The sequence below is a fragment of the Notamacropus eugenii genome, chromosome 4, assembly GCF_028372415.1.
Source record: "Notamacropus eugenii isolate mMacEug1 chromosome 4, mMacEug1.pri_v2, whole genome shotgun sequence".
Lineage (NCBI taxonomy): Eukaryota > Metazoa > Chordata > Mammalia > Diprotodontia > Macropodidae > Notamacropus > Notamacropus eugenii.
Window position 1 is genome coordinate 748,478 of NC_092875.1, and position 14,068 is coordinate 762,545.

General features: G+C 44.3%; 1 protein-coding gene across 1 annotated transcript in view; it reads right to left on the reverse strand.

Annotated features, from left to right (window-relative positions):
• Positions 1-13,402, reverse strand: part of LOC140498791 (uncharacterized) — a 59,147-nt gene extending 45,745 nt beyond the window's left edge. The window contains 2 exon segments of the mRNA XM_072599578.1: positions 431-557; positions 3,852-13,402. Of these exon segments, the coding sequence (XP_072455679.1) occupies positions 431-557; positions 3,852-3,884 (160 nt within the window). The 5' untranslated portion in view covers positions 3,885-13,402.
• Between the last annotated feature and the right edge of the window lie 666 nt (positions 13,403-14,068).

A 14,068-nucleotide genomic window follows, 5' to 3' on the forward strand; every position in this document is an offset into this window, starting at 1 on the left:
GAGGGTCAAATAGAAGCCTTGGGCTACAAATTGATGCTTGTGAAAAAGAAGAATGTTCTGGATCCTTGACCCATCCCAGAGAGGACAGGCTTGTAAGGAGAAGTCCCCTGAGCAGCTTTCAGAGACTTGGCAGACACAATTCCTGTCCAGGTCAGGTCAGACTGAATGACCCTGAAGTTGGTTCCATATCTCAGATCCTTCCACACTAATTTGAAGCTGCCTAGATGTGGGAAGCCTCAGGAGCCACAAGGAACCCTCAGGTTCCTGTCCCAGAAAGCAAAGACTTTCTAGAGGAAACATCAGGCAGCAGGACAGGAGACCAACACTGTTTTCTCCCTAATAACTGATAAATTCTCCAAACCCTGCACACCAGGGGATGAAAATATCCTTTTGATGGCAGACTCAGTGTTACCAGAGGAAGTGTCCTTACCCAGGGAGAGCAGGTTCTGGGCATTCTCCAGCATGACCTCCCTGTACAACTCCTTCTGAGCATGGTCCAAGAGGCCCCACTCCTCCTCGGTGAAGTCTACAGCCACGTCCTTGAATGTCACCAACTCCTAAATCATTAAAAGTCATAAAATGTAGAGCTGAAGAAGAGTTCAGATTTTAGTAGTCCAACACTCATTAATTTACAGAACAAAACTGAAACACAGAAAAGGCATTTGCACAAAGGTCAGACCCTTTATGAGAGTCAGAGTCAACTCCTAAAACCAGAGTAGTTAAGAGCCCAAGTGATTGAGAAAAGCATTCTCTATGATCAGTCATAATAAAGTTGAGAAGAATTTTCCTCTGAAATGTGTCTCCCAGTGGAATCAGGGAGAAAGTTTTTGTTCTATCTGTGAGGTACGTAGATCTGTGAGGGAGCCTGAGAGAGGGGGATGGGAAATATCTTCTTTATCAGAATTGATATGTGATAGACTCTTTTTTGAAATATTCTTTTACAATCTCTTACATGCATATCCATCTTAAACTTCAGAATTTATTTACTTTCATAATGAATGGAATTATAAGATTTGCTTAAATCCAAAGGACATGGAGAGCAAAGCAGAGAACTTATGGATCACAGGAAGGGAAAGTCACAGAGCAAACGTATATGTTATATGTATATACATAAGTCTATATACACATATGTATATGAAGGTATGACAAAACTTTATATAACAAATCAGTCTTATATGTAGAAAATAATTTGCATGTTGTCTCCTCCATGATAATGAGCTCCTTAGGGTTAGCAACTGGGCTCAATAGCACAATGGAGAATGCAAATAAAGAAAAGTGAAGGACAGCCAAGAAAAAGAGAAATATAAAGTACATTAATAGAACACCTGCCCTTAAGAAAGCAAATATACTGAATTTAAAGACTGGACATCCACAGACAATCCCCCAAGGATCATAGGTTTCCCAGAACAACATGACTGGGTAAAAAAAAAATTAACTCTATGGGAAGCAAAAGAAAGAATTCTGTTTCCACAGGATTAAAACTCTTCCCAGCTGTGAGTGATGCAGGTGACTGGTTCTAAGTTGTGGTTCTAACTGGTCAGAGTTGTGACCTGGCAGAACCAGGTTTTTGATCAGGTAAAAGGTCAGAAGCTTGTAGGCATGCTTAATGAGCTGTTGGAAGGGGAACCTATCAGAGAGGAGAACATGAAGTGGGAGGTTCAGGAGGCTACATCCAGCCAATGGAGAGCAAGGTAGGAAATTCGAATTGGGAACACCATAAAAAGGCTTGTATTGGTCTGAACAAATGGAGCCATCCATTAGGAACTACCTGTTCATTCAGGAGGGAATGAAAGTAAAAATTAGTAAAAGCTTTCTGGATTTCACAACAAGCACTGTTCTTTGTTTAAAGTGAGTATGTTTCCAACAATATAATCACAAAAGAAATATTCAAAAGGGATTGGCCAGAACTTCTTAGCATGGAAAATGACATTCCAATTCAAAGAATTCACAGATCACCTCCAGAAGAAAAAACAACAATGGATGCATTCTAGGAAGATGGAAGCACAGCTCAGGAATTTCAGGTTCTCTGGATTTCCTCCATAAACAGACAGAAAATCACCACGAAATGAATGTAGAGCAGCAAAATGAAAGGCGTGAAGCAGCTGGAGAACAACTTGAGAGGACCTCAGAGAAGCCTCCAGAGGCTGTGGGAAGTGTAGGCATCTCCAGGCCGACTCCACTGCACCAATAAACAGCAGTCCCAGAGAGAAGCAGACCAGGCCTCCAGAAATTTCAACTCACTAACAGCCTCCAGAATTTTTGCCTCTAGAAATTTGACCTCATAACTTTCATCTAAGGAAGAGGAGATGGTGAGTGAGGGAAGACATATGGACCCCTCTAATGTCTCCAGAAGGCAAGTCTGGCAGTGCTGCCCATACATGATCTTGGGCTGTGGCTGTGGGCGGGGAGGAATGAGTACATATCCACTGAGTGTGCTACCACAGGGAGTAAGAACATTTTCAGGGCAGTGTGACTTGGACTTGGGGGAGGAAGGAATCCCAGAGGCTGAGCCCCAAGAGAGAATTCTGAACACAAGAGTAAGGAAACCTGAGGCACAGGGCAACATTAGCCATGAAATTTGGATTAAAATTTAATTATGGTAAAATTAAGCTGATAAAAAAAAATTAGACAAATTAAACATAAAAATGAGGAAGCAAAGGAAAAAGAACCTGACCACTGATGACTCCTTGGATATAAAAGATTTGGGTCACATTCAGAAGAAGATTGTCAGGCTAAAAAAAGCTCCTTCTGTCCTAAAGAGTAATGTCAGTTGGGTGCCAGCTCAAAAAGAATTTTTGGAAGAACTGAAAAAGGAGTTCAAAAATCCAATAAGAGAGAATGAGAAAAAATTAGAAAAAAAAACGCAATTCAAGAAAATTATAATAAATAATTCTAAGTCAAAGAGAATGAGGAAAAATTAGAAAAACAACTTTAAAAAATCAAGAACACTGTGAACAGAAAATCAACCACCTGGGACAAGAAAGGTAAAGCCGTGAGGAAGAAAACAAAAAGGATTTCCAAAACCGAGTAAAAGAGAATGAGTGAAAATGAGAAAAAGTAAAAAGAATTCAAGAATATTACAAAAGGGACCTCAAAAATCAATAGGAGAGGAGGAAAAACTAGAAAAAAATAAAAGCAATTTAAAAAAATTATGAAAAGAAATACAGCCAACTAGAAAAAGGGATACGAAATCTTAAAGAAGAAGCGATCTCCTTGAAAACTCACATGGCAAGTAGGACTGAATGGCATGACAAGATACCAAGATGTAATGAAATTAGAAAAAAAGAGAAGAGAATTTGAAACATCTCTTCATAAAAACAACTGATCTGGAGAACAGATTAAGGAGAAACAACATCTGAACTTTCAGACTGGGGACAGGAAAAGAGGCAAAAGGCAGGTCAAGTAGGTCAGCCTCTAATGGGGGAGACACCAAGCAAACCAATATATCCAAAGGAAGCAAGGCTGGGACAAAAAGGCCATGACTGGAAGAGGGAAGGAGGAAGGATGAAGAGGGTTAGGCTTCCCGGGGCTTTGTAGTTGTTGGAGGGGACTTAAAGGAAGACGGTGAGGTCAGTAGTCTGAGCTGGGGAGGGAGAGGATTCCAGGCTTGGGGACAGTCATTGAAAGTGCCTAGAGCTGAGAGAAGGCAAGAGGCCAGGGCCAGTGCAGTAAGGAGTCCACTTGGGGAGTCAGTTGTAAGAAGACTGGAAAGGTTGGGGCGGGGATGGGTTATAAAGGGCTTTGAATGCCTATCCCTATACAGAAATGCTCCATGAGGAGCTTCACAGACCATGCTGTGATGGTCTCACAATGGCCTCAGGGGCTGATATCTGGGCACAGACTGCACTCACCTGAGGAGCGTGGCTGTGGCTCCCAGAGGCCATTCCCTCTGGCTCCAGGCTCCCTGCTGGGTCCTCTGCAGACTGAGCTGGGCAGGGAGAAGGATCTCAGAGGGGGAGAGGTGTTGTTCTTCTCTTTCTAGGCAGCAGGCTGGCCTAGAGGGATTCACAAGGATGAGATTCCACAGCAGTTACAAAGGCCCTGGCACCCTCAGGGAAGACACTCCACCCTACAGAGAAAGGGAGGGAGAAGAATCAGGCTTGGAAATGGAGATGGTCTGAACAAGAAGACTACTTCACTCCCTCTCTAACTCCTTCTCTCCTGCCCCCCTCACCCAATCTCCCACAGAGCCCCAGGAGGCAGAGAGGGCTTGGGATCCCAGATGAGATGTGGTCAGTCAGAGCCTCAATGGCTCCTCAGTCAGAGCTTTCCCTCCACATGGTCTTCTGCCCTCCCTGAATCCCCTTTCCCTGACTCACACACATTACCTAGGCTATTGACTGACTACTTGATCTAGGAGAGAGGGAAGCTAGGGAAAGTTGAGGAGGGAGAGGGCTCTTTAATTGGGCCACCAGGGAATGATCAGGGAAAGCCTGAGGCTGGGAGACAAAATCCAGTCTGGGTTTCAGCCCCCTGGCATGGGACCTGAGACAAGGCAGCAGGAGGCCTGGGAAAGGGGAGCAGGGGTAGAATCTGGGAGGCAAGACCATCTAACACATAGCTTATGGAGGGCGGTCAGGGACACTGGAGTGACAGGGATCCAGAGGGAACACTGAGTCTGGGGAAGCAGGATGACTGTCCTGAGGCCTCACTAGGAGCTGGGGAGGACTGTTGGGATACTCTGGTAGAGTGTAGGCTTAGAATCCCTAAAGGGAAACTGAAGACAGGGAGCCACTGAAGATAGGAAGCCAGCTCCAGAGCCATGGGTGCAGATCAGGAGGGCCAGGAAACAGCTTTCCTACCCGTGTCCATACCTGAGTATATAGGTGGGAATGTAGGATTCATGGATCTCCAAAAGGGGGTGGATCTGAAGGCAAGACAAAGGAATTATTAACCAAGAGGTTAGAGATTAGGGGACTGGGAGACAGGAGACAGGACACAGGGGCCTGACAGGAAGGCTGAAATCAGGACTCCCAGAATCCTATGGGCAAAGCCTGCAGTCTGGAAAAATATTATCCAATGGTAAATTTGGGGAGGGAAAGCCAGGAATTTAAGAAGCAATGGAGAGTCTGGGCAAGATGTTAGGGCAGGGACCTCATCCAGGAACCAGGCTTGGGAGGAAAATGTGCTCTTGCCAGACCTGGAGGGCATTCACCAAGAGGACAGATGAGGAGAACAGACCGAACTGCTCAGGCAGCCAACAGGATCAGGAAATGGTGAGGGAATGTGGGGAGGTGCTCGGGCTTACACCTACAGGGCCCTGCAAGCACAGAGCTGTCTGGCATGGGGAAGGCAGTGTGACTTCATCTCCTAGGTGAGTGAGATGAGGAGATCATGAAGACTTTTCATAATAAAAGTGTGGGAAATATTGGATTTTCTAAGTAAAATTTCTTTTCCATAAGGCCTCTCTCCTTGGATACCTGTGTTTCAGGTATCCAGGGCTTACCGATGGTCAGTTGGTTCCCTGTCCCTTACCAGCTACCAGCTTTCATTGTGAAAGTGCTATCGGCTGTAGCCGAAACTTGGAAGTTACTCCAATCTCCCCTTTGTTTGTTGTACTGTTGTCTTGCTTCTCCCCCTCCCCTCTTTTTTAAAGCCACATCAGCAGTTAAGTTAGATATTAGATGAGGTAATTGTGTTGGGATAGGTGAAGATTTCCTGGGGTTTACCTAGTTTTTCACACTTAGATTGTGAACCCGCCTCCCAGCCAATGGAGAGGTGGGATAGTGGGGAGGTGGGATTTTTTGCGTTAGGGTATAAAAATTGTGCTTTAGTTTCTGTAAGTGGCCTCCCTCCACCAGATTCCCCAATCTGGTGGAGGGACGTCCCTTTCTCGAGAATTTTAATAACGCTTTTTCTTTCTGTTCTTATTGAGAAGCTTCTTCATTTATTTAAGATTTTGAGTAAGGGTCTTTTTATCCCACACACAAGCTTCTGTAAGTAAAGTTGGCAGAGGTTTCTTGTTGCAGCCACAGGAATGATGCTAAAGCTTCCAGACACAGCCTTGGTCACAGGCATCAGTTACTCCTGGAAACCGAGGGAAGGGCTTCCTCAGGGCAGCCATTTGACGGCTTTGAGAGTCCATGTCTGTAGCTTGACCTCGGGAATCAGGACGTGATAATTCTCCTCCTGAGAAGATAGTCTTGTGTTTATAAAAGAATTTCAACTTGTTCTTGTGATGGGGAAAGATGTTTTGTTTTCCTGGGGCCCACTCATGGGTCATTGCAGGCATAGTGTGCTTGGGCTACAGGGTTTTGAAGCTGAGGACAAATGTGACCTTGGAACTGGATCCCAAGGACAAGAATCAGGAGCATCTTTCTTTCCAAGCCTGGCCTTCCCTGCCTTCTCCCCCCCTCTGTACTTGCAGCATTACTTTCAGGGATTCTGGTGCTCCTTTTATTTTGCCAGTCTTTCTGCTCTGGGGAGGAAGGGGTGAGTCAGGAGGGGAGGGGGTGGAGACACCAAGAGGAAGAGCTCTCACAGAAGGGGGGAAGAAGGGAGGGGTTCTTGGGGATAGGAAGACCCTCCCAGGGTGGGCTGTCCAGGAGCAGGAAGTCTTTGAGCCCAGAATGCCCTGCTTTCCCTGGACTTCAAATGTCTTTCCTTTCTTCCCCTACATCTGAGACCTCTCTGCATTGCCTATGTGTGGGATAAAAAGACCCTTACTCAAAATCTTAAATAAATAAAGAGGCTTCTCAATAAGAACAGAAAGAAAAAGATTTATTACAATTCTCGAGAAAGGGACATCCTTCCACCAGGTCAGGGGAACCTGATGGAAGGAGGCAACTTACAGAAATTGAAGGCAATTTGTATACCCTAATGCAGAGAATCTCACCTCCCCACTATCCCACCTTTCCATTGGCTGGGAGGCAGGCTCACAATCTAAGCATGAAAAACTAGGTAAACCCTAGGAAATCTTCAGCTATCCCAACACAATTACCTCATCTAATATCTAATTTAACTGTTGATATGGCTTTAGAAAAGAGGGGAGAGGGAGAAGCAGAAGCTGGTAGTGTTGATGTGGCAACAGTATAAAAAACAATGGGGAGATCTGAGTAACTTCCAAATTTCGGGGGGGGGGGGGGCAGAACCAACTGACCATCCACAAGCCCTGAATACCTGAAACTCAGGTATCCAAGGAGACAGGCCTTATGGAAGAGAAATTTTATTTAGAAAATCCAATATTCCCCATATTTTTATTATGAAAAGTCTTCACAATCTCCTCATCTCACTCAATCCCTCCTCTTCTCTATCATCTGAAGACTTTCCACACCAGTACTAATACGGATTATCTGTTAATTGATCTCCTTCACTTTTCATACTCTCATACCACTCCTTCTTCTCCTTCATGCTTTTAAAGGAGAAGACCAAATTTTGACAAAAACATGGGAAATCTCTAAAATTAAATACAATGCTCACATTCTTTCCCCTATACATTCTTCCCTTCATCTATCCCCTTTTATATGAATATAAGTAGAGAGCAAAGTTAATCAATATATTAACAAATTACAAGGGGACTATCCCCATGTCATAAGCATAGATACAGAGATTTAAGATACAAAGGTAGATCAACGAATTATCCATTCAGAGGTTCCATCTCATCTGATGCAGTTTTCTGATCTAGATGCTCCTTCAGGCCATCTTCAGCATAGCATCTCCACATGTTCTCTATCTTCTTGTAGAAATCCAGATGTCCACTCTCCTACAAAACTGACCTTATTACCATTTTAGGTGATCATTCTTAAGTTTTATACACTTATCACTCTACAAAATCAAAACTGGGACTTTGGCCAATTGCCATGTTTAAGAAATCCACATTAGAACTCAGTATTTACATCTTACATTCAGATCTTTTAAAACATTTACAACATAGGCTACAAACCATTTTTATTTTAACCAACTGAGACAAAATAATGATGAACTATGTATGCTAACCTCACAAGCCTTATTAACCTGATGGTCTCCTCACCATTACTAGAAATTAAAAGACCCCAATTTATTGTTGTTGTTCTAAAGTCCTAAACCTGATAGCTTAATTTTAGACTTAACCTCAGATGTTCCCCTACCAACAATCTGTTATTTCATAAATCTGATATTAAGCTTACAAAACTTTTGACTATAGGAAATTGCCACTAAACGTAGGGACATTGCAGGGAAACAACATCTCCCTAACTTCATGTCAGTTCCAGGCAGAGCAGATTGTGAACCAGCATTCAGCCAGGCTTAAAATCCACCAAGTGTCAGTGAGGAAATTGAGTCAGGAGAATCCTACCTCAGCCCAGGTTGAACAGCCACTCTCCCAACTTTACCATGAGATCACCTTTTGCATTTCATACCAGCATCTCACAGGCTCACTGACATAATGGATCAGAGGCTCAGACCACCTTTCTTGCTATCCATACCTGGAGTTAGACTCAGAAGAACAGTCAGTTAATATTCCCATAAAATCTTAGAATAGCAAGTTCCAATAATCAGGTTTCAGATACGACTATAATTTCACATTGGATAAGGAACATCTTTTGAAGCAAGTCTGAAGGCTTGCATATCTTTCCATACATGTTCTTGTTCTTATAGATTTACATCTGCTTCCCAAGCTTTTCTATACCTTTATAACCCTGCTCAGTCTAAAAGAATGAGCTACACATATGACAAATTCAAACACTAATTTCAATTTATGTTCATGAAATGAATTCGAATCAAAATAGAAACATTTAAATTTTCCATAAATGCCAAATTACCAGGTTACCTGTCTCCAAGAAACTTAAACTAGAATTCTTTTCCCTAAACTAAAAATGTCTCTGATTTTAGTCTCAGAAATTAATTCAGTCAATTATTTTAATGCTAATTGCCTTTACATCACTTTGCAACATGTAAAATCCTTATCCCAAATTGGGATATTTGTCCATTACCCTCCAAGAGTCATAGTCTCATTTATCCAAAAGGGTCCTGAAAAACCTCATGTTGTGCCACGTGTACTAATTCTCTAGAGGCCCATAGAGGCATATCACTATGCCCTGTTATAAACCTCACGTTGTGCCACGTATACTAATTCTCTAGAGGCCCATAGAGGCATATCACTATGCCCTGTTCTAAACCTCACGTTGTGCCACGTATACTAATTCTCTAGAGGCCCATAGAGGCATATCACTATGCCCTGTTATAAACCTCACATTGTGCCATGTATACTAATTCTCTAGAGGCCCACAGAGGGATATCACTATGCCCTGTTAATCTAATTCTTCAGGTTACTGGCCACTCCCATCAAGACCATGCTGGAAACCCTTAGCTAAACCATCTGGAACCACCCTGGACTCCTTCCTCAGTCCCTCTATCACAATGGGGAACTAAGCCAGAAGGATCCCATCCCAGGTTGAGGGCACAATTTTCCCCTGAGGTTTGTTCATTAGATAATAAATTTCACTTAATCAAAAATTTTACCAGGACTCACATCTTAAATTTTAAATTTGTCCTAAAAGCCAATCACTAGAAATTATTTATCATCAAAACAAATTCCTAGTTTAGGAATTCCATACACAGCTTACACTTCACATACAGATTACAACTTTAACAAAGTAAAGGGCCACACCTCTTGGGTACTCATTTTAGACTCTTCATATCTTAGAGACCCCTAGATGGGGCTGGGGCCACTCCTTTCCTTCACAATAAGAAATAGTTAACATCTCTCCTCTGAATATCTCCAGATCAAATTAGATCTTAAGAAATCCTTCTGTAATGACTGGACTTCCAAATAAAAGGGGGGGATGGGACCAGGAAGTTTTTCCTAAAATTTTCCAGAGAGCTACCTGGAACCATAAAATTCCTGGTCTCCCTTATCTTACAAATATAAATTTGATAAGTAAACCTGTTAAAAATCATACAAAAAGATTTTATAAAGCATTTCTCAATACAACAAATATTTTCCTCTTTTAAGAACAGTTTACAATTTATCACAAAACCTTCATGAACCTAACTGACAAAAATTACAAGACCTAAAACCCAAGGTCTTTTCACATTTAACCATAAGCTTCCTTTTAAATACTTTTGTAAATGCTTTATTCGTAGCAAAAGCCAATTTTAGTTAAAACTTTCTTAACAAGAGAAATGAATTTTTTTAATCTACTTAATACATCCTTAGATGGAACAGGCTTAAGAATCACAAACCAATTCATCATTAATTTAACAATGCAATTTCTAAATGCCAAATAACAATATCTTTCTGCTTGATCCTGATAGGAAGAGTATTCTCAGATGATGCCTATTATTCCTTCAGGACAAATTTTAACTTGAAACCATATCAAACCTAGATTTATATTAAAAAAGAGAAAACATTTTAACCCTCCTCTTCTTTTTACTCTACTCCCTTGAAGAGCTAAAGAGCCCTCTTCCATCTCCCTCCCTTCCCAAGTCCAGCAGACTAGCTCTTGGGGTCTCACTCCAACTTTTATATCATAATGGAGTGGGGGGGAACTTTCCCTTTGTCCACGTAGTCTAAGCATGTGGACGGAGTTAACACTTCTGAAAGAAATCTCATCAAAATTCTGAAGTGTATTTGCAATTTTTACACACATAGCCTTTTGGTATCAAATATATTTAATTTAAACATAAATTACAAATTTTAGCTTTTAGATCTCATTAAATCAAAACTCAACTTTTCACTCAACTGCCTGTCTTTTACTCTGCTAATTTCCATTACTGATCCTTCTTCAGGTAAGGTAGAGAACTGCCTGCCACTCCCATATAATTAAAAAAAAAACTCCTTACCCAGGCAAAAGGGACTAAATAATTTAATAATACTTACAAATCTCAGCAAGAAATTTTTAAATCCAATAACCTTCCATAAGTTTTGTCTGTTGGTTTCCTAATGAAGCTAAGCATTTTCTTAAGTGGGAAAAGGGAGGAGGGGGCACAGAGTCTAAACACATCCCACCCATATTCCTCCCTTCCTTTTGTATTTTAAAGGAACCAAATACTCACTACCTCTTCCTTAAAAAGAAACTTAGAGGTTAAAACCTTAACCATTTAATTTAACTTCACAATTTAACTAATAGAGCCACTGTGCAAGTACTCTGCAAAGTACCATAAATCTTGCTTTTCAACTTCAAAAATTGGCCAGGCATTGGTAACAAATTGTAGTTTAATGTTCTTGGGTTTAGGGACAGCATTCCTAATGCCAGTTATAATTAACTCTCTCAAGTCCTGCATATGGATTCTATGGGCTTCATTATTATGGTCCCACCAAGGGTTAGGGTTAGGGTTAGGGTTAGGACCCACCAAGGGTCCTGAGTTAGGCAGTTCTGGTCAGCTGGCACCACCCCAGCTGCGGGTGGGTGCTGGCGTTTCCATTCTATCATCATAACAGCCCTTCTTATAATGTCCCTTTCTTCTTGAGAGAATAAGATATTTAAGACATTCCTTCATTCACTCCCAGTATATATTTATTAGGTCCCCAAAAACGGATCTCATTGCTCTGATAAGCCTTATGGGACTGTCATTAGGGCTTTTATTTCTTTCTTAAAATTTCTCACCTCAACTGCACTAAGAGGTGCATTGACATAAATCAAGCCTCCTTGAGCTGACCCGACCTCTCTAGGAAAATAACTCAGTGAATGTTTTTTGGTTTCATTTTCAAGGGTAAATTTTCCTGACCTTTTAAAAGTTGTCCCAGTTCTCTAAATAGGGGACCATGTAGCTCACTAGAACTACCTAAGTTCTCCCTAACCCTTGATTCCTTAGGTTCAGAGGAGGTCGGAGAGTGGAGCCACCAAGCCCACTGGTAGGGAGGAGGGAGTGAGAGGAGCGGATCCTTTCTCCTCTTCCTCCCCCTTTTTTCCTTTCAATACCATCTGCTGGGCTTCTGGCATCCAAAGGGCAGCATAAGTGCCTTCCTCTGAATTAAAGGGGTTTTTAGCACTTACATACAGATTCAGCTTTTAGCATACCCAATCTTCTGAAGACCCATCTTTGGGCCATATCACTCCTCCTACCTCTAGTCCACCCCAGATAGAACAACAACATCTTATCGCTTTTCTTTTCCTTTTCCCCTGTATTTTGGTTACTTTATTCCAGTTCTGAAGTCTATTCCCCAAGGGGCTGTTTACTGTTACATCAGTATCACTCAATCTTTGCTCCGAAGGGACAGGCTTGGACCGCTCTTCTCCCACTGCACTTACCAAGTCCCTCACAAGAGCCGCACTTCGAAGGGTTTTCTTTCCCTCAAGACAAAAACCTTCTGGGAGCGGTGGCTCTAACTCCCAGCAGTCCCCGTGAAGCCCCTCAGTGGCGTCCTTCCATTGAGATTTTCCGGAACCCTTTCCCTAGATTCCAAAATTTAGATGGAAGCCGTCGCAGACTCCCCGAGTCAAAGACTCTAGGAATAAACCTCCAGACCCGAGTACTTACCCCCGGGCTATGCGTGCCCAGCTTTCAACCACCGATCCTCTACCAGCTCTACCAGCTCCTGGAGTTTGCTTTCACCTCTGCACCTCACTAATCTGGAGCCTTTCCCTTTCTCTTACCATTTCATTTCCTTTTTTTCCTTTTCTTATTGTTTTCTGTCTGTTCCTCCGAGTACCTCTTGGTCTCCAGGGTTTTTTGCCCCCTCCCTTAGGTCAGGGACTATCAGAGAAAGCTTTCTGACAGGCACCTGCCCCTGACCCACATGGGAAGGGCATTCCCGGCCAACACACCAACTGGGTGGGATAAAAAGACCCTCACTCAAAATCTTAAATAAAGGAAGAAGCTTCTCAACAAGAACAGAAAGAAAAGGATTTATTACAGTTCTCAAGAAAGGGACGTCCCTGCACCAGATTCCCCGACCTTGAGGAGGCCGCTTACAGAAACTAAAGCACAATTTTTGTACCCCAACACAGAGAAGCCCACCTCCCCACTACCCCACCTCTCCACTGGGAGGCGGGCTCACAATCCAAGCGCCATCTTCACCTATGCCAGCACAGTGACCTCATCTGATACTAACTCACCTGCTGATGTGGCTTTAGGAAGGAGGAGAGGGGGAGAAGAGGGAGCTGGTGGTGCTGATGGTGCTGATGGGACAGCGGTAAAACGAACAAAGGGGAGATCGGAGTAACTGCCAAGTTTCGGCTACAGCCCACGGCACTTTCACAAAGAAAGCTGGTAGCTGGGGAGCGAGGGGGACCAACTGACCATCCACAAGCCCCGGGTACCTGAAACTCAGGTATGCAAGGAGAGAGGCCTTGTGGAAGAGAAATCTTATTGAGAAAATCCAGTATTCCCCGTACTTTTATTAGGAAAAGTCTTCACACTCTCCTCATCTCACTCACTTGGGTTGCAGAATTCATTCCAGACCTGCACGCCAGGCGCCCCACGTGGGGCACAGCAGGAGGTGGGAAGCATCCTCGGAGCCCAGGGGAGTTCTCCAAGCTCCCCTCCCCCTCCGTAAATTCCCCCCTCCTCCTCAAGCTCCCCAAGCTCCCCCTCCCCTGAGGGTCACTGGCCCCCGTCCACGCCGAGCTCCCGGGCAGACTCCCCCGGGGATGGGGCTCCCCGATGGCCCCGGGCCAGTCACGAGGCCCCAGAGGAGCGGCCTGGGCCAGAGCTCGGCAGGAGAAGCCCATCGGACACCGGGACCCAGAACGGCGGCACCAGGCGGGGCCTCCCAGCCCGAGGTGCTGCGGGAAAGGGCGGGGCCGCAGACCCACCTGAGCGCGGGGACCATGGCTTCTTCCAGGGCCCGAGCCTCGGGCCTGGGAGCTCCACGCGCCCCTCCATCGGCACCTACCCCGCCCCTCCATCCGCAGCTACCCTGGCCCCGTACCCGCCGGCGCCGCCTGCCCTCGGTCCCTCAAGCCTCCTCCTCCTGGCGGTTTATCCCAGCGGCGTTCCAGACTCCATTGGCCCGGGATGCTCGCACCCGCCAGAGCCGACCGGTCCGCCAGGACTCCAGTCAGACTCGGTCTCCCAGAGGCCCTCGCTCCCTAGTTCCTCCCTCACAGGAGGCGGAACTTCCTGTCCCCTCGGGCCCAAACCCCTTACCAGCAGTGGCGATTCCAGGGAAGAAGGATCCACCGCGGCGCCCGCTCGTGGTCTCGTC